The sequence below is a fragment of the Dipodomys spectabilis genome, unplaced genomic scaffold, assembly GCF_019054845.1.
Source record: "Dipodomys spectabilis isolate Male_0828 unplaced genomic scaffold, ASM1905484v1 ptg000021l, whole genome shotgun sequence".
In the NCBI taxonomy this organism is placed as follows: domain Eukaryota; kingdom Metazoa; phylum Chordata; class Mammalia; order Rodentia; family Heteromyidae; genus Dipodomys; species Dipodomys spectabilis.
Genome location: NW_024870698.1, coordinates 6,059,704 through 6,087,073, shown reverse-complemented (window position 1 = coordinate 6,087,073; position 27,370 = coordinate 6,059,704). Strand labels below are relative to the sequence as shown.

The following is a 27,370-nucleotide window of genomic DNA, read 5'->3' as shown; positions in this document are numbered from 1 at the left end:
GGATGATCTTTTTTTGTTGGTTGTGGGGCTTGAACTCTGGGCCTGGGCTCTGTCCCTCAGCTCAGCTCAAGGCTAGTGCTCTACCACTTGAGCCATAGCACCACTTCTGGTTTTCTGGTGGTTAATGGAGATAAGAATCTCATGGACTCCCCTGCCTGGGCTAGCTTTGAACAGCGATCTCAGATCTCAGTCTTCTGAGTAGCTAGGATTACAGGTGTGAGCTACCGGCACCCGGCCTTCCAGGATGATCTTAAACCTCGGTGAAAATAAGTAAGGGGCTCAGAAAGTCAATGTATGTGCTTTCCAGGTTTGTGTTGAGCATTCCTCTGCATACCTGAGTTGTTTTGCCAACAGTGTGGCAGCCCTAAGCCATGTATGATCATGAAGTAAAACACAGGGAACCCAAATGTGACTGTGTCAGGAAGAAACAAGGTTACCATTGTTAGGTAGATACAGACTCCCTAGAAAAAGAGCACAGGGGGAGAGATTCTGTTCTTGGTCTGATGATAAAGGCTCCCAGAGAACTAGAAACCACCAGACTCAGTGAACAAGGCTCTAGAGAGGAGCCCTGGCACACAGGCTTATGAGAGTCTTGTATAACTCTTGGTCCAGAATTAGGATTCCAGGGATGTAGCACTATCTGACTACAGAAGTGTAGCTAAGAAACACTTGTAAAGAATCTCTTTAGAGGTTACTGGTCCTAGGTGCTTTGAGGACAAAAGCAACCTTAATCTGCTGCCCAGAACCTTAGTTGAGAGATAGACCTGCTGTGCTCACGGCTCCCCCCTATTGGCAGAGCAGTGTTCGTGGCAGCCTGAGGTGGAGAATAATGTGGATATGTATTTTTTGCATCTTTGCTTTGAACTGAATGCCATGACTTAGCACATATATATTTATGTCCTCACTTCATGAGAAACCTAAGGAGGAAAAACCAAAATGACATGTGTATATTATGACGGTACTAGGGCTTGCACTCAGGGTCTAGGCACAGTCTTTTTAACTTTTATTGACTCAAGACAGACTACCACTTCAGCCACAGCTGAAACTTCCAGCTTGCAGCTCTTTGGTGGTTACTTGGAGATAAAAGTCGTATAGACATTCATACCTCGTCTGGCTTTGAATTTTAGTCCTCAGATCTCAGCTTCCTGAGTGGCTAGGATTACAGGTTTGAGCCATTAACACCTGACTAGATTATGTTAATGATGCTTGTCATAAAAAAATCATTGATAAACTTATAACTAAGTATGGCATACTAAGGAAGAAGTTGTAGAAATAATGTATATGGCTATAGTTCAGTGATAACTGTTTGTTATTAGGATATATGTACCTTTCATGAATTTTACTTTTGTTTTTATATTGACCAAAATGAGAGGCTTTGGAGTGAGATTTCTCGTATCTGAATGTTTTTTTTTTTGTTTTTTAGTGACTACAGGTTGATCTTGGCTTAACTTGCTGGTTTTAGTTATGTGTTTTTTTCCCCCATTATGGTTACTATTACTTTTGTTTGTGGTACAACAGTTAAATCTAGCATGCCTGAGTATTTCTTGCAGTGTTGATATGTGAGTAACTGTTATGTCATTTTTCACAGGGACCTGCGAAACAATCTTATTAGTAGTATAGATCCTGGTGCCTTTTGGGGCCTTTCATCACTAAAAAGATTGTGAGTATTTAAATTGCTTTCTTATGCGCTTGAACCATTCTGTCAGATAAGTAACTCTTATTTTAGGGAGGCAAATATTTAATTTTAGAGGTTCACCCATTCCAAAAGGACACAGGGTTTGATATGAGTAGCTTGGAAGGTGCTTAATTTGAAGAGTAGTTAGGATTTGTTTGGTGCTATGCACTTGTGTCGCTCTTACACTGATGCAGTCATTACTTTGTTAGTCTTACAGGCTACTACAATCTTAGCTAATTTTTTTATTTATGTCTCTTTCAAACTGTATCTTTTTGTAATAATGTATAAAGTGGGGCCATTTTTTGTGAATCACATAAATGCAATGTTTATGTGTCTTTTATTTGTATTTAAATGTTATTTAGAAGTGTAAGGAATAATTTTTACTACTTCCAGTGGGAGGCAATCCCCTATTACGTTTTTTAGTCCACAGAGAGACTAACCCTGGGGTGGGGAATCCTTTCCTTCCTAGTAGGTCCAGTTGGCTATTAATAAGATCATTACAGGCCACACAAAGTTACCAATGCAGGCAGCTGACCAGAGCATTACGTATGTGTTCTGCCATGTACCAAATGATTCTGAGGGCCATAGGTGACCCACAGACCTGTCATTTTCCACATCCATGACATGTACTGGGCACTGGCTGCTCCCCAGGCTGCCACTTCTCTGGAAGAGCCCACAGACTGATAGGAAATTGGTAGTGTCGTGGAGGAAAACTAATTTTCTCCCTTGTCCTGCTCAGTTCTTAATCAGAAACCTTGTAACAAGAGAAAGATGAAGAAGATGAAAACATATAGTAACATGTGAATTTTGGGTGTATATTTGAGCAATACTTAAGAAAAGGTAGCTCAGAAATCTGACTTAACAAATGTCCACAACAGGAATAATACTTTTTTTTTTTTTTTTTGCCAGTCATGGGGCATGAACTCTGGGCTTGGGCGCAGTCCCTCAGCTCTTCAGCTCAAGGCGAGCGCTTTACCACTTGAGCCAGAGCTCCACTTCTGGCTTTTTCTACTTATGTGGTACTGAGGAATTGAACCCAGGGCCTCATGCATGTAAGGCAAGCACTCTACCACTGAGCCACCTTCCCAGACAGGAATAATACATTTTTAAAGAAATGTCAGGACAAAAGAAAAAGACCAAGTCTTCTTGCATGTTGTGGGAAGGCAAATATATGTGAAATGGATAGTATACATGATCTGTCCAAAACTCTTAAGGCTGGGGTTAATGTTTGCTGTAATCATTTTTCCCAGTGTACTTGCTCAAGCCCTAGATTATATTTCTCTAGAAAAATTTTTAAGGAAGGACCATGTATCATTTCTTCCCGTCATCCACATGACCATATTAACACCTTTTTTTCGTAATAGAAAAGGTACTAGTAATTCTGCGCCAAGAGAAAGGTTGAATGGAACCCAGTTTCATTGGGATGTGTTTTTAAGAAAATTACTGAATACCTTAGATTTTTCTATCTAGTTCTTTATCTTAAATGATTTCTCATCTAATTGAGTACTGACCACCATCTAATGTAAGTGAGAGAATTCCCACTCAGTAGCATCTAATTGAATTACTGGTACTGTACTAGACATCGCCTTTGCAGCTTCTCATTTTACTACAGGCTAAGGAGTCTCTTGTGTTCTTGCCTGGGAAGGTAATTGCCATTTGTAATGTTCTTCCCAGTAGGAAATACATTCTTAATTCCAAGCAGCTGACTTGTAATTGAACTTACAGCATACGACTTACAAACTAAAGGAACCCTAAGACTCTGTGGGATGTAAAGATACCTACCCATCAGTAGTGTTGTTGGCTACTTGCTTAGCCATGCAGGAGCTTTATTCTAAATCATTTGTTTCAGTGGTGATTCCTGCTTGGCAGCAACACATAGAGTGTTTTGTAAGTATATCGTGCTTATGCCTATGTAGATAATTTGACTCGGGAAGATTAAGTGTCTTTCTGAAAATTTAAACTACCAGAAGTCATTGAAATCCAGACCCATTTTGTTTCACTTTTGCTTTATCAACACATTCACTCTTGATTCTCAATTCAAGTGAAAACTCATTATCAATACCTAAATCTTTTTTAAATAGGCATAACTATAATGAAATTGTTTCCCAAAGAATCAATGGTAATTACACCATTTAAAGCATAGACTTGAGACAAGATAATGAAGAGAACCCAGAAATGATTGTTTAAGCAACAATTCACAAGATGACACTTAATTTTCTTACACAGTAAAACTCAGAAATAAAAGGAAAGTCTACTAAAATAAAGTCCCACTCAGTTAAATACTTAGTTTCCGTGTTCTGAGGAGCTTGAGTTTTATAACAAGCACCATTGAGGATTTGTGATACTTAAGATTCTTTTAGCAAAAGTGTCTGCAGGAGAAGGAAGAATACCAGGCTTATTTAGGGAAGAACAAAATGGGTTCAGATGTTATACTCCTATAATTTGTAGTTAAACTACAATGTCTTCTGCCATTACCAAAATAGAGTTTGGAATCTTGCCATTTTAGTTTGGAAATGGATTCCTCAAAGCACTCTTCTAGAATAAGTCATGGTATAACTCAGTGTGTATTTCTCCATGCAGACAATAACACAGAGGAGAAAACATGATTAAAAAAATACTTTCGTGAGTTTGGCTTAAAACAATGTTCAACTCTTGTATCAAATTTCAAAGTATCTTCAAAATCTAACAGCTGATAAAAATGAAGATGCAGCCAGGTGCCAGTGGCTCATACCTGTAATTCCACTCATGAGGATGTGAGCTAAAGATCAAAGTTCAAAGCTAGTCAGAGTAGGGAAAAAACTTCCATCTTTACTTGCCCAGCAGGTGCCAGACTGGAGGCATGGATCATGTAGTACAGTGCCAGCTGTGAGCAAGCCCTGGTACCTGCAGAGAAAAAACAAAATTCATTGTTAAAGGTGTTTTGGCATAGTTTGTCAGGTCCACTGAGGACTAAGGAAGAAGAGCATACTGTTTCACTCAGTTTCAGAAACTGACAGAAACCAACTGCTGTTAGCCAAAATGAAGTTTCACTTACAACCAGTACAGATCTCTGATCAGATATAAACTTAGCATGCGTTAGCATATCCATTGTCCTTGATATAAAGTTAAAGAATTGTGTCCAGATACAGCAGAATACTAACTAGAAATTCTGCATAAAAGAAAACATTTTTTTAAGAGAAGAATATTTACTAGGTGACATAGGAACTAGAAAATGGGACTAAGAAAATAATTGGGCGTAACCTACATGTTGTTTAAGTCATTTGGCCTGAGATTCATTGATAGAACTGTTTATAAAATAACAGCTTAATTGAATTGTTTTTTCATTATAGTCAAAATTTCTGAGGATTTAAGGAATTAAGTTAGAAAGCATTAAGTTTCAAGTACTCTTGAGGAAATAAAAGTTCCTTCTTTTTGGTAATTGACCCTCTTATCCATTATCTCTTGTTTGCCGGATGAGGTTGAGTTAGTTCTGTAGCTACCCTGGCACAATTAACTGTGTAGGTCATCTAAGGAATTGTAGCACAGGCAGTCAGATAGATTGTGTCTTGCTCTTACTACTTCAGCTTTATCTTGAGTGATTTTGAGGGAGTTAATGCTTAAAACAAAATTAAGTAGTGTTATGTCTGTGTGCCTTAAGTGAAAGCAAGAATCACTTTCTCCAGTGCCTTTCTTATCTCACTTGAAGTGGGTAAATCTTTCCGGGATGCAGAAAAGAAAGGTCTTGCATGCTACAAAACCTGGCTGTTGTTCTTTGGTATCGGGTGTATTTGACCTGGATTAATTAAGAGAACTAATTGAAAACACATTTCCCCTTTTCCACTTTAGAGACCTGACAAATAATCGAATAGGATGTCTGAATGCAGATATATTTCGAGGACTTACCAATCTGGTTCGGCTGTAAGTACCTTTCCTTCCTATGAAAATAGTAAGACGGTATGTAGGCTAGTCCCCAGATGTTTGTGAACACCAGTGAGTTGCTCATTAAAGTAGCAGTTATGGCCGGGCACCGGTGGCTCCCGCCTGTAATCCTAGCTACTTAGGAGATTGAGATCTGAGGATCCAGGCTCAAAGCCAGCTTGGAAGGAAAGTCCGTGAAACTCTTATCTCCAATACACCACCAGAAAATGGTAGTTATGGAAGGAGTAAGGGAAGAGAAGTTCACAGTTACAGTCGTGGAGAAGAGTGGCTTCAGTATCCATTATCCACATTAATTGACATCAGGAATATCTCAGATTTGGGAACATTTCATATACATAATTAATTTTTCTTTTCTACTACTTGTTGTTGTTGGGCCTCAATTCAGGACTTGGGCACTGTCCCTGAGCTCTTTTGCTCAAGGCTAGTGCTCTACCACTAAGCCACAGTTCTACTTCCAGTTTTCTGGTGGTTGATTGGAGATAAAAGTCTCACAGACTTTCCTGCCTAGGCTGGCTTTGAACCTTGACCCTCAGATCTGAGTCTTCTGAGTAGTTAGGATTACGGGTGTGAGCCATCAGTACTGGCTTCTTAGCTTTATAATCATAACCTGAAGTTAATTTTGCATAGTATTTTTTGGTAATTTTGTGCGTGAAATGAAGTTTTATATCGTGGAATCCACTGGTAGGGTCATGTTGGTGCTCAAAAAGTTGGAGTTTGGGTACATTTTGGATGTTCATATTATGGACCATCTCTTTCTCTCCCATCTCTCTCTCTCTCTCTCTCTCTCTCTCTCTCTCTCTCACACACACACACACACACACACGAACGCACATAGATTCGCACACACAGTGGATATACCGAAAAGAACACACTCATGTTGAGCAATAAGAAAAAAAAATAGTCCAGAAGCTTTGCAGAATTTTTGATAGGAAAGACAAAAAGCCAAATTGTGGTACATGGACAGGGAGATGACGACATAGAACATGTACATCATCCTCTGACCATGGGGTTTGGAGTGAGTTGTTTTTCTGTTTTTTATCCATAAAGTAGGGTTAACTGTACCTCATAGTTATTTTAAGGATTAAAACTTAAGTTACCTAAGAGCCATTCATCTCTATTATACTAGCATTAAGAAGAGCATTTTTCAATCCAGCAAATGGAAAAAGCATTTGATGAGTAATAGGCATGCAGAACTTTTTCAAGCTAGAATCAGAGATCTCCCAGCTAAGTATGAAAATCAATCAAGAGTGGGTCACTGCTGTCATGAAGACCATAGCCCATCAAGTCTTGTAGCCAAGGAAGCTGGGATCCATCTGCACTCTAGCAGGCCTTTATGAGACTTGTGAAATACTTCTTATCATTTTGTGGGGGTGACTTTGGCAGTTCAAGTTAATGATTAAGAAAAACTACTTTTTCCAAGTGGGTCTGAGGCCCTGTGGATATGGCAGGGACAGGGGAGGTGGCTGGGGTATGAGATTGATTCTCTGTATTGATCTCCTTTATTCATGGAGAAAATGTTTCCAGGTTTTTACATTGCACAGTGAGGGTAGCTACCCAACCAAAGAAGCTAAATGATTCTCTGACCTTCACTTAGGAAATGAATTTGAAGAGTAGTTGTAAAGAGAGAAACACACTAAAAGCCTGGCTTAAAAAAAATGAATTATGGCAGAGCACTGGTGGCTCATGTCTGTTATCCTCGCTCCTCAGGAGGCTGAGATCAGAGAATTGCAGTTCAGAGTCAGCCCAGGTAGGAAAATGTGAAACTATTAGCTCCAGAAAGCCAGAAATGGAGCTATGGCTCAAAGTAGTAGATCTCTAGCCTTGACCAAAAAATTCAGGGATAGTGCCTAGGCCCTGAGTCCAAGACCTACAACTGACAAAAAAAATGAAATAAAGTTAGGATAAATTAAAAACCTATGGTTTTCCCCCTGATATTGCCTTAGAAAAATTATTTTTCCTATAAAAAGTGAGTCATCTTTGCATGTACTTGTCATACATGATTTTCTTTCTCTTTCTTTCTTTCTTTCTTTCTTTCTTTCTTTCTTTCTTTCTTTCTTTCTTTCTTTCTTTCTTTCTTTCTCTCTCTCTCTCCCTCTCTTCCTTTCTTTCTTTCTTTTCTTTCCCTCTCTTCTCTCTCTCTCTCTTTCTTTCTCTCTTTCAGTCATGGAGCCTGAACTCTGGGCCTGGGTGCTGTCCCTCAGCTCTTCAGATCGTCTAGTTCTCTACATTTGAGGCACACTGCCACTTCTGGCTTTTTCTGCTTATATGGTGTTGAGGAATCGAACCCAGGGCTCATTGTACATGATTTTCTTTACGCAAAAGCTTACACATATGTAGAAAATCCATAAATTATAGATGTGATTGGGTACTGTTACTATGTGGAAATCAATACACAGCAAAAATGACAATTCCCTCTTCTGTCTTGGCTATCATCCTGAGGGAGCCCTCTGTTAATAACCCATTATATATATTGTCACATTTTCTTTTCTGTTACCCTCATATACATTTAAGGATATTTAAAAATGTCCTGTAATTGGCCCCTACTTGCTTAAAAATTATCAACATGTTAATGTCAACAGAATACTTCTTGGTTCAGTTCATGTTTGTTTGTTTTTTTTCATGGCAACATACTTTTCCAGTGACAGGACAGAATACAATTTAGCCGCTAATCATTCCTCTGCTTATGGGGATTTTATTTGGTTATGTTTTCCTTCTTTTGAATTTCTACCCCAGGAGAAGTATCTATATATTTACAGGTGATGTGTTATCTATGTTATCTGGAGGAATTCTGTTTGGCAAGAAGAAAATGAATAAAGAAAAATTAAAATTGTTTGAAAATTTTTATTAGCTGCATAACTAAATGATCCCAAGTATACACATGAAGTCTAATTTTAGTGGGAAATCAGTAATGTGTCTTAACTTCACCTAAGAGTTGATAGAAAAATCCTTATTGAGTACTAAAGTAGTTCATAGTTTTGCTTACTGATTTTTCATAAGGTTGAGAATAATTTTGCCTTTCATCTTCAGAGGAATCATTTTTTTGTTATTCTCTTCTTCTATGATAATTCAGACAATTATTACATAACCTTTCCATAATGACAGTAGCTCATTCAAGAAAAGATTAAGTGGTAGAGAAATGATGGATTAGTATTTCTAAAAATGAAATTATTATTCTTTTCCAGAAACCTTTCAGGGAACTTGTTTTCTTCATTGTCTCAAGGAACTTTTGATTATCTTGGCTCATTAAGATCTTTGTAAGTAAAAGTTTTTTGTCCTGTTTAATATATGTCCACTTTTGAAAGTGAAAAACATTTATTATTGTGGCTTAAGAAATTTTGTGAGGGATATTGTGTGAACTTGCCAAAAATTAGATACTTCTGGAAAACGTACATTGAGGTGGGAAAAAGATAAGATAACCTGAGCAATGTATTTCAGACCTAGATGGTTATTTTCTCTTGAGTACTGTTATCACCCACCCTATATCCAGGACAAATGCATTTATAATTGTTTCTCTTCATCTTTGCTTTTAAATGAAATGTTTTTGTTGTTGGTAATTAAATCCCCATAGGATACACTCTTGCTCCCTATGAAGAATTTGTTGCAAGAAATATTATATACTCTAAGGACTTAATTTTATCCCATAATCCCTGCTCCACACTGAATTTGCAATTTATTACCAATGTTTCTAGGGTTGTTTATTGAGAATGCCTGTTCAATGAAGTCAGAGTAAAATCTTTCCCTTCTCCCCCGCCCTGTTCTCTGAAGCTTTAGAATTGGTAGGGTTTGCAAGTGTGTGCATTTAATTTACTGGATTGAATTTTTTCCCTGGGAAAAATTTCTTGTTTACTAGCTGCTTCTGTTCATCATATTTTCACCTCCTCTTTGTGTTTTGTTTTTGTTTTTCTGGGCTGGGGATGGAACCCAGGGCCTTGAACTTACTGTATATATGTACTCTTAACACAGATCTACTTCCTGGCTTTTTTTTTCTGAAGTTGAGTTAGGTTGAAATGGATATGAAAGTAGTATTTTCATCTTAAAAACGAAACAAAATTTGAAAAAGTGAGGAGACGTTATCAGGGATTTTAGCATTATTAGGAACTGACTAAGGTGCTCTTTAGGAATTCGAACTTTTTTCAGGCCATTTCTTTTGGTATTGTTTAAATTCGTTATCTCTTTGCTATAGTCCAGTCCCATCAGTTTTCTTTTTGTTTTTGATTCTTTCCCCCCAAATCTAATGAAATAGACTCTGTACCAGTACACTCTGTGTTGGGGAGAATACACATTTGTGCTTGCTCTTTGTACATTGCTAGTTTATAGAACACATTACATTCTATTTTAGTTATATTTATATTTCTTTCTGCTATTACATAATCTTGTTGACAGTGAGAAGTTTCTTAATAGTTATTTTTATTAGCTGGACATGGCATCATGCATGTTTTGTCAAAAAGTATTAGTGAAAGGAATATTTAGGAGATGACTATCTAAACCTGCTCATATCTGGCTGTAATCTTTCTCTGTTTCATATTGCCAAGACCAGATTTTAAAATGTCTACTATAAAGACAGTTTTCCTTCTGATTAAGTATGAAAATAGCCTTATTTTTACTTTCTTTCAATTTATATCCTTTAAGTAGCCATGGTATCACCTGGTACGTACGAGAAAAGTGTCAGAAGTTTTCTCCAACTTCATGTAGCTTGTAGTGTAGTCAGATGACTATCCCAAAGAGTTCTGTTTTCCTTCATGTTGTTATTTTACTGCCATGGTCGATAAAAATGATGGTGGGTATTTAGGCCAAGAAGGAAAATTATAAGAAGCTTCAGGATCCAGAATTATTGCTGTTTGTGAAACTCGGTAAGGGCTTGACAAACAAGGGATGAGAAGTTGATATCCCAGAACTCAAGGGTTCTAGAACTTGGTGCATAAGAAATGGCTACCCAAGAAGTAGTTTTCCTTTCCGATACAAGCTTTGATTAAAAGCAGAGTCCCAGGGTCAGTGGGTTGGAGCCCTGCGCCCTGAATAACAAGCCATTAGAAAGGAGAACATAATGAGCCAATAGGCATGGTAGAGTATTGTATTTTACAACAAAAATGTAAAGCAATACAAAGCAAAAGTGCTATGTAATATTATTTATTGCAAGCCTAATGTGTGTGTTACAGAGAATTTCAGACTGAGTATCTTTTGTGTGACTGTAACATACTGTGGATGCATCGCTGGGTGAAGGAGAGGAACATCACTGTGCGGGACACCAGGTGTGTTTACCCTAAGTCTCTGCAAGCCCAGCCAGTCACAGGTGTGAAGCAGGAGCTGTTGACATGCGGTAAGGGAAGAGGCAAAGTGGAGGTAGTGTTAACTGTATTTTGACTTGCTGCTTTGTTTTGTTTTGTTTCTTGACAAACTACAAAATTGTTTTGATGGCACCAGAGTATGATTGTCGATCTTCAAGGATTTTGTAATATTTAGCTTATGCCAGCCTTCAAACCAACTAAATTGGAAAGCATATTTTTGATTGGTTTTTAATGGTAGCTGTGCTTTAGTTCTGAATGATTGTCTTTACGAGAACATGTTTCAAAGCATAGCACAGACTATTTAACAGTTAGCCAATCAGAAATTTGTAAATCGTAATAAAGTCTCAGGATGCCCACATATTATTATTATTATTAGCATTTTTTTATTGTGATTAAGTGATTACATAAATTTCACAGCATTGTAGTATAGTGATACTTAAAGTCACAAACACAGTCTACCTTCATGGGGCAAATTGTCTTTATTGTGGTCTATAAAGTTTATGAGTTCTATGAGCTTTGACAATACAGTTATTTCTTCCACTTCAGGTGATATGTACATTTCTTTCATTTTGCTTTTTGTCAGCTGTTCCCTCTTTCCTGCTCATTCCCTCCCTCTCCTCACTGCCATTGAGTTGCTTCATTCATTTTGATCAATGTCCAGTATAGCTGATGGGTTCCAATGTTGTATGTTTACCCGTTTCCCTCTGTTTCTGTGTCCTCCTCTTAGTTTCCCTCTGATGTACACATACATGCCATATATGTGGTCAGCAGCATGGGGTCATTTAGTAATTATTTGACCAGATGAGTAGAGGTCCTTTAGTTCTTGAGTCTTGTTTACTTTGTTTTAGCTCCTTACGTTTTGGATTTAACATCCACTTACCAGGGAGACCATGGGCCATTTGTCTCTTTGCTCTTGGCTTACCTCACTCAACATGATTTCTTCTAGTTCCATCCATTTCCCTGAGAATGCCATTGTTTTGTCCTTTCTAATGGCTGCATAATATTCCATTGCATATAGGTACCACAATTTTTGGATCTATTCATCTGTGGTGGGGCATCTGGATTGTTTCCATATCCTGGCTATTGTAAACAGTGCTGCAATAAACATGGAGGTGCACCACATGTTATTTTTAATGGCATATTTTTATGAGTTTGAAAGCATATCTGAAGATAAATAACATATTGGCCATATATTACAAGAAAAAGTAAAACAGATCATACCTTATAAAACAATGATAATCTCCTCTAACATAATTCAGGGAGATGCCAGTGTTTGGAGATAGACAATATTTATTCCTTTCTTGTTGTCATTATTATTAATTTAACAAATAAACTATACTCTTTGAGTGAGCATTAAGATTTATGAAAAAAGGGCTGGGAAGGTGGCTCAGTGGTAGAGCGCTTGCCTTGCATGCATGAGGCCCTGGGTTCAATTCCTCAGCACCACATAAGCAGAAAAAAAAAGCCGGAAGTGGTGCTGTGGCTCAAGTGGTAAAGCGCTAGCCTTGAGCTGAAGAGCTGAGGGACAGCGCCCAGGCCCAGAGTTCAGGCCCCACGACCAGACCCCTCCACCCCCCCCCCCCCCCGCAAAAAAAAAAGCTTTATGAAGAAAGCTAGGCACTGGTAGCTCACACCTGTAATTCTAGATATAAGAAGGCTGAGATCTGAGAATCACTGTTCAAAGCCAGCCTGGGCAGGAAATTTGGTGATACTTTATCTCCAACAAACTACTTAGAAAAAGCCAGAAGTGGTGCTGTGACTCAAATTGTAGAGCTTTAGCCTTGAGTACAAACAAATAGGCTTAGGGACAGCACCTACGGCCCTGAGTTCAAGCATTCAAGCCCAAGGACCAGAAAAAAAAAAAAAAAGATTTATGCAAGGAAACAAAAGTTAGAAGAAACAGAAAAACAAAGCCCATGTCAACTCATATCTCTAAAACACAGGTAGGGTTGAGATCTTGGTATATTAACTTTTGCACCTCTTTCCTGCATTTTCATGAAATGTTATCATACTTTGTAAATTTTTAGAAGTTGAAATAAGGTGTGCTTTGGTCTTCATTATATAAAAGAGATGCATACTAATGCATTGTAAAGACTGTCATAATTTACCAGCTTCCTTATTATGTATAGCTAGTATGTTAATAATTTCTCACTCCATAAATAATACAATGATTAATTGCTTTATTTTTGCATATTTGCTATTTTTCTCTTGGAAACTACCTTGCTAAAAATAGAATTGTGTTCAACAAATGAACTAAGTAATTTAAAAGTTTGTAATGAGTCAATGGTGTTTGTGGACATTTTTGCATATATATTTTTTTCCTTTCATATTTCTGACTATAAGGAGACATTATGTTTTTTAAAATTATTATAAAATAGATGATCTTTTCTTCTTTTATTGTTTAAATGTTCTTAATTTTCCACAATAAATGTGTATTTTTATATCCAGAGTACAGTATTATAGTTAAAAATAACAAATGTCTGAAAATATATTTAACTATTAGCACTCAGTCACCCTTAGTTCCAATCTCTAGATTACGTGTTGTTTTACAAGTTATTTGTTTAGTTTGCTTCTGTGCTTGTCTGATAGTGCTGTTGTGCCACCAACAGCAGCAAGTCTTACATATGAGAAATCAGGATGAAGTGGTTCCACTGTAATGTTACTTGCTTTTGTTTTCATCTGTTACCCACTTATCTTGGTCTTTGTTTTATTACTATAGTAAAATACTGAAGCGGCATAACTGTAATGGCAAGAGATTCATTGAGCTCACAGCATTGGACGTTGATGATCAGGCTTTCTAAGTCCTCAGGGGGGATGATACCATGTGTGGGACCAGAATCACAGTGCAGGACAAGGAGCCCTGAGAGCAATGTAGGGGTCAGGCTGTGACTGTTCTAACAACTCAGTCTTAGGAGAACAGCATTTCCTTTCCAGAGTAAAGCCTCAAAGATTACCTAAGTGCTTCCCACTAGGCTTCATCCCTCACCTTGCCCAGGGCTGCCCTAGGAACAAGCTTCCAGCCGCAAAGCTGAACATCACTAAAGTCAGTGTCAACCTTACCAATTACCAAGGAATACTTGCTGTTCTGTTTTCTTTAGTCTTAGAAGAATCTGTGCAACTTTCAGCTATAGTGCATAGAAGTAGATGGTATGTGTTTACTAAGTCTTTGTTTCCTTTCTCTAGATCCTCCCCTTGAGTTGCCGTCCTTCTACATGACTCCGTCTCATCGTCAAGTCGTGTTTGAAGGAGATAGCCTTCCCTTCCAGTGTATGGCTTCCTATATTGACCAGGACATGCAAGTCCTGTGGTATCAGGATGGGCGAATAGTTGAAACTGATGAGTCCCAAGGCATCTTTGTTGAAAAAAACATGATTCACAACTGCTCACTGATTGCAAGGTAAACATTTTAGATGAAGCATCTGTGTGGGTTGTATTTAGTCTTTTGGAGTTGTAGTGTGTAGTTGGAATTTGGATTGATATTTTATCTTGCGTTAAAAAATATACACATAGGGCATTTCTTTCCTCCCTGTCTACATGCATGTTTGAAAATGAATTACCTCTTTGTCTGGTTTTGAAACAAAAACCTGAATATAAAAGAGAAATACTTAAAATGTTACTTTTTCTGTTTAACATTTTGGGAGGAAAAAATGAAAACTTGTAATGCCAAACTTGGCTTCTATTTCCTATTACTAAGGTGTTGGGTTCAGTTTAAGGAGGTAACCTCATTTTCACTATTTTGCCCTGTTTTTAATGCTAAATTTAAGAGTTTTTCCTTTCCTTACCTACTGTATAAAGGACTATAACATCTGAACTGCCAACTCCATGATTGGTGTGTGGGCATCAAATTAGTTAATTTGAATGAGCTTTGTAAACTGTAAAAAGAAAAAAAAGGGCATATAATTAGAATATATAATTAGAGTGGGATGCAATAAAATACTGCCGAGAAAGTAAAGATTCTCTGAATTGAGATTTAGTTCTTGAAACTTCTAGGGTTGAATTTTCTATTTTATAATTTCTTTCTTGGGACTTCTTCCCTGCTTGTTAGAAGCATATTTTCATGTATGTCTTCTAATATTTAGAGCAGCTGCTTTTAATCCTTATCCTCTGAGTCTAGCATATGAATCCTTATGACTGACTACTTTTCTTTTGACTATAGCTGATACTTTACTATATATTATTTAATTGTTTACTTGTCTAGTAGTGATGTTGGGTCATATCTCAGACATGATGATACACTCACCATATTGGAAAAGTTGGCAAAAGTACTATAAACACAGTACCTGTGTTTATAGTTCATCTATCCGTAAGAGATCCAAGTGGATTTTGTGTGTAGGGTCTGGGCTTCTGGTGAGTTTCCTTCTTACCTCTATCCTCGCTTTTCAAGCTTGTAAGATACGGAATTTTTGTTTAAGGGGAGCCTGCCATTGGATGGAAGTCATTACAAAGGGAATGTGGCCATCCTTCTTCCCAGTGTTGATTCTTCTTTTGTTTCTGCCTGCTTTTGAGTTCCCATGTGTCCAAATTAAGTTATCAGTTTGCTAGAGAGTGTCATTTCTATTTGCAGGAAAAGTGGCTTCTTATTTGTGAGCTGCCTGACCATTACCTGAAGCAGAATTCCCTTATTAGGGAATAAGATGGTTACAGATGATAAATTCAGTTTCATTATTTTTACTGTGCTGATAATTGTAGACATATACATATGTCCAAATTAATCAAATTATACACTTTTAAGCAGTACAATTATAGATAATTTAATTGACAATACAACAGCAAAAGAGCTGTGATTAATTTAAATGTCTAACTTTGGAACACCAAGTAAATGGTTTTACTTTAAAAATTCATTTCTGTAGATTATTCTTCGTTAAGCTGAATTCTTTATATCAGTATAAAATTTTTACTTTTAAGAATAACAACTAAGCCAGATGCCAGTAACTCATGCCCTTTAATCGTAGCTACCCAGAGGCTGAGATCTGAAGATCACAGTTTGAAGCCAGCTAGGCATGAAACTGTATACTTTTATCTTACATTAATTACTAAAAAAAAAAAACAAAGGTGGAGCTATGGCTCAAGTGGTAGAGTTCTAACTTTGAGCAAAAAAAAAGAAAGAAAGAAAGAAAGAGCTTAGGGACAGAACCCAGGCCTTGAGTTCAAGTCTCCTCCCCCAAATAAAAAATAACAGCTTAGCCTAATGTTGTTGGTAGGGACATTTGACCAAAGGGGAAACCTTTTAGATGAAGTCTTTGGAATCCTCTCCCCAGCGAACCCCAGAGTGATGCTGAGATAGGATATATGCTATCAGTAAGGAGGACAATGTGAGATTATGCTAGCTCCTGAATGGTCTCCTCAGTAGTTGATCTTTCATCCATGTACATCAGTGATTGTGTGTTTAAAAAAAATACTGTTCTTATTAAGGTGATGTACAAAGGGGTTACAGTTACAAAAGTCAGGTAAAGAGTACAAGTCTTTTTAGGCAGTGTCACCCTTTCCTTCACTCTCTTCCGTTTTTCCCTCCCATCCCCACCCACAAGTTGTATAGTTCATTTTCAGCATAGCGATTGTGGTTTTGATAGAAAATCAAAAATAGTGGCTTTTTCTTTTTTCTTCAATCTCTTTAAATCTCCAGAGCAGCTATCTGGATTATTTCTAGAAATTTGGTTGCATTGATTGCTTCTAGGCATTCAAAGTTTTGCTAACACTTAGCCACAAAAAAACGTTTGCAAAATACGTAATAGTCATGATCTCCAAAGGGTCCTGGCAGGCCCTGGAACACCACAGTGGAGCCTCAGAGATGCTATGGAAGAGTTTGAGGAGATCGTGCTGATCTCGATTCAAGTGGAACTCCTATCCTTAGTAATTGTCCATGACTGCTAGCGCCATGCTGCTTCCCTCTGATGGAGTCTAAGTCCACACTGAGGATTGTTTGAAAACCACAGTGAGCAAGAACCAGGGCACACTTATCTGATCAGAACATGAGGTTTTTGTATTTTCGGAATATCCAACAGACAGTCAGATCCCATTTGGAAGTCATTGTGCTTAAGTACAAGTGAAGAAAAACACTATTTTTACAATTTCATTATTTTTATTAAATATATATACATATATGTATTTGTGTGTGTGTGTGTGTGTGTGTGTGTGTGTGTGTGTGTGTGTGTGTGTGTGTGTGTATATATATATATATATATTGCCACTATATTTTTCGAATTGCTACTATGTTTTCCCCAGTACTGGGGCTTGAACTGTGGGCCTACTGCTTGCTCAAAGCTTGCTTGGCTACTGCTTGCTTGGCTATTGCTCTACCACTGAGCCACATTTACAGCTTAGCTTTTTGCATGTTAATTGGAAATGACATCTTGTATGCTTTTATGTGTAAGCAGATCTCAGCCTGCAGAATAGCTAGGACTCCAGGCATGAGCCCCTGGCACTGGATTGTGTCTGTTTGGTGTTTGAGACAACATGTCTCTGTGTATGTCAGGCTGGACTTGAACTTGTGATCCTTCTTTCTCAGACTTATGAGTTATATCTTATCACCCCTGGTTAGATACAGGGGTTTTTTGGGTAGTTGTTGTTTATTTTGTGCCATTGTGGGGGTGGGGGAGAGAATTCAGAGCTGGGGTGCTGTTTTTGCTCAAGGCTAACACTCTACCACTTGAACCACAGTTCCACTTAGGTACACAGTTTTAAGGTTAAAGGTTTTAATTTTAAGATTTAATTGCAGCTGCCATGGAAAACCTTTTTGGGATTGAGGTGCCATGAAAGTTAAAAGTGTCAGTCAGTAAAGGCACTGGAACTGAGAAAGTTTGGGAACCTCTAGGTCAAGGAAAGATTCTTCCCTTTGTCAGAATTTCTGTATACTTCTTCGTAGTTTAATACAGCTACAGGAAGTAGAATGTAGATTAGCTTTCTGGCTGTATAACTTATCAAATATTTTTTTGTCTCTCCATCTTGAAAATATTTGTTAAGTTATTGGCTCATTTTCCTAACATAGTAAAGATAATTGTTTTTTGATGGTTCAGTTTTTATTTGCATGTTTGTTGTAGTCCTTAGTGATTTAGGGGACCAGACAAATGTGTATTAACCTCAATACATACTTTTATAAGGTAATTAAATGCTACACGCTTTATGTCTAATTATTTCTTATCATTTGTGTAGGTCTAACAGCAAGGCATAATGGGGTCCTTTGTAAGAGTAGAGGTTAATTGAAGGTTTTGACATTTACTCTTTACTATTAGAGAATTATAATTTGATCTTAAAAATGGGATTTACTGACAGTAGAAATACAGCTATTTTATAAACGTAAACATGCTCTACCTAGAAACTTACTTTGTGAAAACATTAGTTGGTCATTTACTAAGTCTTTGTAGAGATTTATCTGGTTGTTTCTCATGTTACCCGTTTTCCACAAAATGCTTCACCTCGAATATATTCTGAGTTACATACTACATAATAGTAATTTACATACTTCATAGTAGTATTTTCTTTGGGCTTGAATCATGTTACTCAGTCTTTGGTAAGGTGGTATTTTGCAGGAAACATGTTCTACCAGCTGCTCCTATTGCTTTCCCTCTTACTACCCCTCCCCGCAACCCTATCCACCCTCGCCAGAGGTGTAGTCTAACACCTGTGAAACCTTGATCTTGATTCTCATTCCTCACTGCCCTTGTCACTGCGTTCTGTGGACCTCTTCCCTCCCCTGTGTGACTTAAAGGATAGGCTCCTTTCGTGTACTGGTTGTCCTTTTTTTTTTAAAAATTTTATTTTATTGTAAAGATGCTGTACAAAGTGGTTACAGTTACATGAGTAAGGTAATGAGTATGTTTCTTGTTCCTTTTTCTATCTAGCAAGTACTTGGCTCTCTGTGTACATTCAGACATATTTGGCAAATGAATAATTGCAACCTACATTATCTCTCTTTTTGCCTAATCACATTTTCTTTCTTTCCTTTTAATTTATTTTTTTTATGCAGTGCCCTAACCATTTCTAATATTCAGGCTGGATCTACGGGAAATTGGGGCTGCCATGTCCAGACCAAACGTGGTAACAATACGAGAACTGTGGATATTGTGGTGTTGGAAAGCTCTGCACAGTATTGCCCGCCAGAGAGGGTGGTAAACAACAAAGGTGATTTCAGGTCAGTGAGAAGGAGAAGTCTGATTTCTCCTGACTCTGTTATTCCTAAAGGCATATAAACGGACTCCCGTTCTCAGGAATAAACGATGAGGTATTTGTGTTCATGTGTGCATGTATATATGTATGTGTCTGTATCTGTGCCTGTCTTTGTCTTTGTCTATCTGTCAGTATCTGTATGTGTTTCTCCAAGGATTTCCTTTTAGAATGAAAAGATGCCTGAACTTTATTTCAGACCTGTTAACAGGAATCTCTGAAAGAGATATTTCTGAGAAATGCCTTTGTTGTAAGAGTTAGAACCTACCACTTTAGAACAGTAGTTTTGATCTTTTGTTGATACAGTGGAGGATTCAGACAGGTTAATGATAGGGCCTTTGTTTCAGGAGGCTTTTACAAATGAACTTTGGAGAGTTTTGTATTGCCAAATCTCTAACTACTGATGGTTGATTAGACATCATAATTGGAGAGATGCATATCTAATTTCCTTCCCCTATTCAGTTCTGTTAAATGAGAAGGGCTTGGATAAATAAAAGCCTTTAGGAGCCTGGAACATTCAGAGCCATTGTGATCCCAGGGTTGTCTGCTGGATTCTGAGTTAAGCAGAAGGAGATAAATTGTTTTTAGTGCGAAGTTTGGAAGGTGTCTAAGTTAACAACTTACTCCTTAGTTTCTCCTCATGTCCAAAATTGCTTTACACATCTGTGGATAGGCTAGTAATATTATCTCCCAAGATTTGAGTAATGAATTTACAGTTGGTAAAATGAAAAAAAAAAAAATGATGGCCCTTTTAAGTAGCATAAGATTGAGTGCATTTTCTCTTTTGGGTTCTGTTGCCTCCTCTTGACTGTAACACCAGTGTGTTATTATTAAGACAACTGTTTGATATTAATCCTCCAATCCAGGGAGAAAAAGCAATAAGTACATCTTCTGCATGCCTTCTACTGTTGTTTTTCTATAGGCAGACAGACAGATGATTATCTCTACGTGACTTTTGATATTAGCATATAGCACTCAGCATTTATTGTGCATTAACACCTGTGGTCCTCATTCTCAGGAAGCAGAAAGAAGGATTGAGAATTTGAAGCAAGCCTAGACTACATAGCAAGTTCAAGGCTACCCTTGATATATAGCAAGAACCTGTCTCAAAACAAAAAAGCCCCAAAGCATTGATCTACATTTATATGTCTTGCTTAGTGCAATGGATAACACCAGTAGTTTTGTGATAGTCAACATCTGTGAATCATCTGATGCTTTACAGGGAATTTTCTATTTTACTTGTATTTTTGAGTGTTTCATATTTTTTGAAATAGAAACAACAAAATATTTAACTGCTTAATGAATTATTTATTGTTTGGTACTCCTTAAGATGTTTTAAAATTGAACTCTCACTGCATTTTTAAGATTTGGTTTAGTGTTGCTTGATCTGTCTTTGTAGTTTTTGGTAATGAATTATATTTTGATGTGATTGATAGTATAATTTAGCAGCTTCTCTATTATGTGTCAGTTGTAACTTGTATTAAATATGCTTAATTGCCTTTCCAATTTTAGAGAATTAGAGCTCTGGTAATAAAGCATTCTTTGCCCCAAGGGGTATTGGCCATGTCTACAGGTTTGTGTGGGTAGCTCTTACCTCATCGATTCTGTTATGTGCTGTGCTAGAGGTCTTTAAGACTCTACCTTGATCAGAAGTTTGCTAGAAGCACTTAGAGGACTTGGCCTAGAGAAGTACTCACAAATAACATATATGCTGAGGTACATGACTTAGGTGAATTATTAGGGGAAAAGACATCCATGTGTAGCATCTTCCTCCCTCCCACGCCACTCCCCCCCCCCAGGGTCCACAAATAAAATTTTATTGGAATATAAACATGTTTAGGCTTCTCGGGTGCTGGAGGGGTCACAGACAGTCTGCTGCTACAGTAGGAGTAGGAGTGGAAGCATACTGTTTCTACTCAGGGAGGCCCAGTGGAGACTCAGCACCCAAAGCTTTTTATTCCTAGAGGCACCTCATATAGACCTGCCATGCCTACTCCGGTGGAGTCTGCTTAGCATGGGAAACCTGCTTTCAGATCTGAGAATGGGGCCTACCTCCTGGAAAAGGCTGGCAAGCCCCTGGGAAAGATGTGTTGCTGTTTTTCTTTTCTTCGCTGTATAGGAGCGCCTATTAATCTTTTACTGTTCCTGCTGCTTATTTGCTTATTATACTTACTCATGCTCAATGTTCCCTTATTCAAGGCTCTTTCTTAAAAGTGTTGAGGACTCCAACATCTGATGAGTGTCTTGAGAATATGACTAACTCACCAGAGTTAAGTGCTACCCTGAAAGCCCCTCTTATGGAGGCTAGTAGACAAGTTATAAGTAAATATAAAAGTATTGGGGGTTTCATAACGTCACTTCAGCAAAAGGAATTGTTTGTAAGAGATTTACAAGAAGCTGTAGGCATGGCTAGAGCAGAAAGAGTGTATGGCTACTGGAGACTTTCCTTTAATTCTAAATCATATACAATAGATTCATATAGATATCCTGTAGATAAGAAAGATGTAGAGGGATATTTAGACCAGAAGCTAAATAAGATTCCTAAAAAGTTGGTAGATGGAAGGTGGCAATGGCTTATCAGAGGAAAATGGTGGGATCCTCCATTATCTAGAGGACCCCAAAGACTTCCCCCAGATCCATAGCCTTTAACAGGTGTGTATGATAAGGATGGCAACTGTTGGGTAAACTACTTAGGAGAAAGAACTTCATGTTACTCTCATTTACTGAGAGACTTGCTAGATCTAGGTCTCCTTGGTGCTTACTATTAAAGAAGGAACAAGAAAGATCTTATGAGACAGTTAAGGCCTCTATAGAAAAGAGTAAACGATTATGTGAAAGGGTTACAGAAAAGACACTATGAGCTTATATGGCCAGATTTAACTAAGTATACTGAATATCATGATTTTTGGCCACAAATTGGGGACCCTCTAAAAAATGGCAAAGAAGCACAATTGCTTAGAAAAGATTTGAAACGTATAAAGTACGAAACTAAACAAAAGTAACTATGAAGTACTAGAGTTCATGCCTTTCTGTTCAGCACCTTGCCCATATGCTCTGGTTAATGGTTAATAGGTAATAAACATCGAAACCCATTGTATTTCTTTTTTTTTTTTTGGTTCCGAACCTGGGGCCTGAACTCTGGGCCTGGGCGCTATCCCTCAGCTCTTCAGCTCAAGGCTAGCACTCTACCACTTGAGCCACAGCGCCACTTTCCGGCTTTTTTCTTTTTGCTTATGTGGTGCTGAGGAATCGAACCCAGGGCCTCATGCATGCAAGGCAAGTGCTCTACCACTGAGTCACCTTCCCAGCCCCAAGTATTTCTTAAAAATAGAGGTAAAGCTGAAAACAAGTGCCTAACGTCATAGCTCATCATCCAAAAAACAAGATCAGGCGATCAGCTGGTGACCACCTAAGAACAAAGCCTTGCAGCAAGATTGTGTAACCTTTTGCCCTTTCTCATGGAGACTTTGCTATAAAAGCTTGTTATCCTCTGCATTAAATCGCACTCAGCATCCACTCCTCTTGTGTGTGAGTTGTCTGTTTGCTATCTCCCCACCTATTCCAGTTCCTCCACTAGGTGTCCTCTGTCATCCCAACAGAGCCGGTCTGCGGCATAGACCCTCTCTATTTCACATGTACCAAACTCTTGGCCTCCAGGAATAAAGCAGGGGTTTACCAGTAAACCAGACTTACTAGTTAGTAACTGACCATTAACTAGTTAATTTAATCCTGCAGCTTCCCAAACCATGAATGAGCCTAGTCTTCAGGCACTTCTCGCTAAGGATTGGAGTCTTGCTCCTTTGTTTGTCATATAGCCTAACCCTACTCATGCAAATGGCCAGATTCTATTTAATGGACAAAAGCCTAGTGTCATAAAGGCCAAGGATGCAGTAATGTGTACTAAAACAGGTGAACAAAAATCATCTGTTGCTCTAGTTTTTTTTTCTATTTCCCTGAGGATGATGCAGTCACATTGTTCCTTTGTAACACTACTGAGAAGATTTTAGAACTTTATTTTAGAAAAAATATGTAATTGTATGATCCTTATCTTCAAGGAGTTTTGTCGACTTCTTGGTTTGTCTCTTGACTATGCACACATCCTCAGTCTCTGCTCCATGTCACTGTACTTGATGTCCTCTCTTATTCTAGGTTTGCTCATACCCTTTTGTCTTCATCTCTCCAGATGGCCCAGAACTTTGGCAGGCATTACAGCCTATCTTCAGTGTTCCCGGAACACCCATGGCAGTGGGATCTATCCCGGCACCCCACAGGATGAGAGAAAGGCTTGGCGAAGATGTGACAGAGGAGGCTTTTGGGCTGATGATGACTATTCTCGTTGCCAGTATGCAAATGATGTTACTAGAGTTCTTTACATGTTCAACCAGGTAACTAGAAAATGTTCCTACCTAGTTAGTGAGGTGATGAATAAAAACATGATAGTCAAGCTACACACACACACACTTAAAAAAAAGGTAATGTACAGAGGGGTTACAGTTACATACATAAGGTAGTGAATATATTTCTTGTCTAACTTGTTACCCCTTCCCCATTGTTCTCCCCCACCCCATACACACAGTTTTTTAAGTATAAAGATTTAAGCTCTTCAGCTGATTTATCTTTCTCTAGGATCAGGTGCCTTATTACATCCTTTCCAGTCACTTGCCTGCTCCTAAAGCAACACGATCATCTGTGTCCACCACACTGATTCCTAGCGGTCCTCCCACATCATGTGGAAAGCCACATCTTTGTTTCCTTTAATAATCCTCTGCCAAAAATCGTCTTTTAAAATATCTGTTCAATTACCTTTCTATTTACTGTCTTTTGCATTAGGACATCTTTGTTAACATTAACAGACAGTAAACCACAAGAAGGCAGATGACTTACTCAGCTTCTTAGCAGTAGTTTCCCCTTTCCACCTTGGTTGGTGCTAAGTCAGGATTTAAGTCAGTGTATAAGCAGACATAAAACATTACCAGGTTGCATAGTAGTAAAGATAAGTACTCAGAAAGTGGTTGTTCAGTCAGAGTTCCAGGAGACACAGGATTGATCACTGCCAGCAAGAAGACCCAGGGAAAGGCTTTCCTGAGCAATAGTGAGTAAGGCGTGAGTGGAATTTAGATAAGCTGAGAAGAGGAGGTAGATAGTGTAATGTATTTACTAGAAGTGGTTTTAGGTGTTGTTTTATTTCGTTCCAAGTTTAAAAGGAGTCCCCCAAATTAGTGTTCTTCAAAATTCCGATTTCTTTGAGTTTGAAGCAGCATTTTCAGGTTGTGATGAATAACCTGATATGGTATCACCACCATATCAGCAGTGGAAAGCTCAGGCCTGGAGATGTGGTCTGGAGATGTTAGCTCAGAGCTCTGTTTGCCTTTCTCTGCAGATGCCGCTCAATCTTACCAACGCAGTAGCCACAGCTCGGCAACTGCTGGCTTATACTGTGGAAGCAGCCAACTTCTCTGATAAAATGGATGTCATATTCGTAGCTGAAATGATAGAAAAATTTGGAAGATTTACCAAAGAGGAAAAATCAAAAGAGGTATTTCTTTTTCGTGTTCAGATGTGTAGCGTGTGGTGTCAAAAATGATATTAGCACAGAATTGAGTCTGTGCTTATAAAGCCTGTCCTTGACCTGATGCTGTTGGGAGACTGAGGTGAACCACCCGTTGTTAATCACTGAGGGACTGGGACACAGCAGCGGCCGACATAGTGAGAAAGAAAGCAGCATCCATTCTAGGCTGGGGCTTATTGCTGTGTATTTTGGCCTTCTGGAATGTATCTTACTGACACAGCCATCGTTCTTCTTTACATGATGTTTAGTTACCCAGATCTTGTTGTAAACTACCTACTTTCTTACATAATGTCCTGGAGAAATGACTGTTTAGGAAGTCTTTTGAAGCCTAAATTAACATATGGAAGTTATCATGAAATGATAATTAAGATAAGGAGGTTTTCCCTGATTTCAGCATGTATACACGTATCAAAATGTTACGGAAGTATATACCATTTACAGTCAAAAACTCAAAGTAGGGTCATGTTAAAGCTCCATTTTTCAACATGGTAACCTTTAAGGCAAATAATAACCCTCCACAGATTGCATAATGAATGAGCAGCATTTTTTTAAAGCTCTCAGTAATTTTTAAGAGAGAGTTAAATGTTTTATTAAGCTGCATGAGTGGAGCTGTGTGAGAATGTTATATATGCTGATTTCTTCTGTCTCTCTTACAAGACAATAATGTCGGGGGAAGAAGAACCTGGGGTCAAGTCAAAGGCAGAAACCCAGTGAGAATTATGTGTCATTTGTCCAGGGGTCACAGCGGGATGAGCCCCAGAACAGGCAGATCCCAGGAGCCCTGCTGCCCTTGCCCATTCGTGTTCTGGTCCATGTCACCCTCCAGGTACAGCTGTGATGAACACAGCTTAAATATCCCAGATCCACTAGTGTAGCCAGTGGATAAATAGTCTGCCTTATTTTCCTAACTTATTTGATTCTTTTTTTGTGTGTACAATATTTGCTGGTATTACACATTTGTTTCTGGGTACCAGTGCTTGAAGAATTCAGGATCCCCCACTGTTGTTTATGGCTGGCACTCTACTACTCGAGCTATAACTCTAGCCTGGTTTTTTAATGGTTAATTGGAGATGAAATCTTATTGACTTTTCTGCCTGGGCTGACTTCAATAAAATAATCCCCCAGGTCCAACCCAGCCTCCAGAGTAGCTAGGATTACAACCATGACCCTGTATAGTACCCGAAAATATCTGGGATGCTGATAATAATAATAAGTTTCAAAACTATGGCCCTTAGAAGTAGAGATTTGGCTAAATGGTAGAACACCAGTCTTGAGTGAAAAAGCCAAGCAAGAGAGTGAGGCCCTGAGATCAAACCCCAAGAATGGCACTAAGAAAGGAAAACAAAACCCAAAACAACTATGACCCTGGTATGTTAGGCCCTTACTTGTTAAGATATGGTCATTAATAAAAGGAAGATTAGTGTGTGTGTGTGTGTGTGTGTGTGTGTGTGTGTGTGTAAGCAAATGGGACTCAGACAAACTGGCTACTTCACTAGGTAATGAAAGAGCATTGTTACCTGAACTCAGAAACCCTGACTTTCTAATGTCCTTTTCTCTGCTTCTCTATTGCATTGGGCCATGGCTGTTTCCTGTCAAAAGTTTTCTTAGCACTGGGAGGAGCTGGCTGAATTCTGACTCTGGAATTATTATAATCACAGGGTAGCTGCTGCATGATTAGTAGTTCTTCCTGTAAGTGGGATGTTTTGAGTTTCTAGAATAATTGTGATGACATTTGGAATGTGAGCATTGAAGATGTTGCCAAATAATAATACCTATTTGATGTGAGGAATTCTTGCTTACCTCTCAGGCATGCCCACGGTGCACGCTTAGCTGTCTTCAGTGAACAGTCTGATACCTTGATATGTATGTCCGTAGGTGGAAGAGTCTTGTTGAACTAGAGATGGATGTAATTTCATGAGCTAAAGGATCATTAAACATGGCCCTTTCTTATTTTTAAAATGAGGTGGCTTGACGTGACTTTACAAAATATTGGCAAGTTTTGGTCTGGTTTTTACAGAGAATGAAATTAACTTATCTCTAAAGCTAAGAAGGAAATTCTTTTAAAAATTCTGGAGTATTTATCTAAAAATTTAGTTTGAAGGAGATTTCTGTCACCAGTTAACATAAAAATAATTGGTGATTGTTCCAGAAGCAAGTGACAGCAGCTTACTCAGGATCGACCGGAAGTAAAGGAGGAATTCTCAATAAATTACCCATAATGTGGTGACTGACATCCTATTCAATTCTGTGGAAATGATAGGCTGTACCTTTCTCTGTTTATTAATATAGCCAAAACAAATTACAGACTGCAAGGCTTCATTTTAAGTTAATTACTTCAGTGTTAAATTATGCTAAGATAGCCTAAAATGAATATTGCTTAGATGGACAAATAATTAAATTGATTTTTGAATTACATCCAACAAGTTATTCTGCTTTGGATAATTTCATAACTGAACTACTGAGGTAGTTGCTATTTAAACTGTGATAGAGCCCAGCCAATACTTCGTGAACAGTCTCCTGTCTTAGGATTATACTGAAAGCTGTCATGTCAAACTGCCAAATCTAAAAGGTATATCTTACTGGTTTTTTAAAAACAGCTGGAAAGTTGTTTGTCAGGCAACATAGGGCCTGTTCCATATTCACTGGTGTGGGTTTTTTCCTAAAGCCGGTATATATCTGTTTCAGAAGATGAGGTCGGATGTATGGAGTAGATTTGTTATGTTTTATAATGCTTTTGTTGTGCTCTGCCTCAGCTTTCTGCTT

General features: G+C 38.2%; 1 protein-coding gene across 2 annotated transcripts in view; it reads left to right on the top strand.

Annotated features, from left to right (window-relative positions):
* The window catches only part of Adgra3 (adhesion G protein-coupled receptor A3), a 99,767-nt gene that overhangs the window by 35,930 nt on the left and 36,467 nt on the right, over positions 1-27,370 (top strand). For both annotated transcript variants that reach the window (XM_042674795.1, XM_042674796.1), the window contains exons 3-10: positions 1,589-1,660; positions 5,501-5,572; positions 8,776-8,847; positions 10,750-10,910; positions 14,062-14,275; positions 18,842-19,006; positions 23,222-23,423; positions 24,419-24,574. In XM_042674795.1, the coding sequence (XP_042530729.1) occupies positions 1,589-1,660; positions 5,501-5,572; positions 8,776-8,847; positions 10,750-10,910; positions 14,062-14,275; positions 18,842-19,006; positions 23,222-23,423; positions 24,419-24,574 (1,114 nt within the window). The remainder of the gene's footprint in view (positions 1-1,588; positions 1,661-5,500; positions 5,573-8,775; positions 8,848-10,749; positions 10,911-14,061; positions 14,276-18,841; positions 19,007-23,221; positions 23,424-24,418; positions 24,575-27,370) is intronic.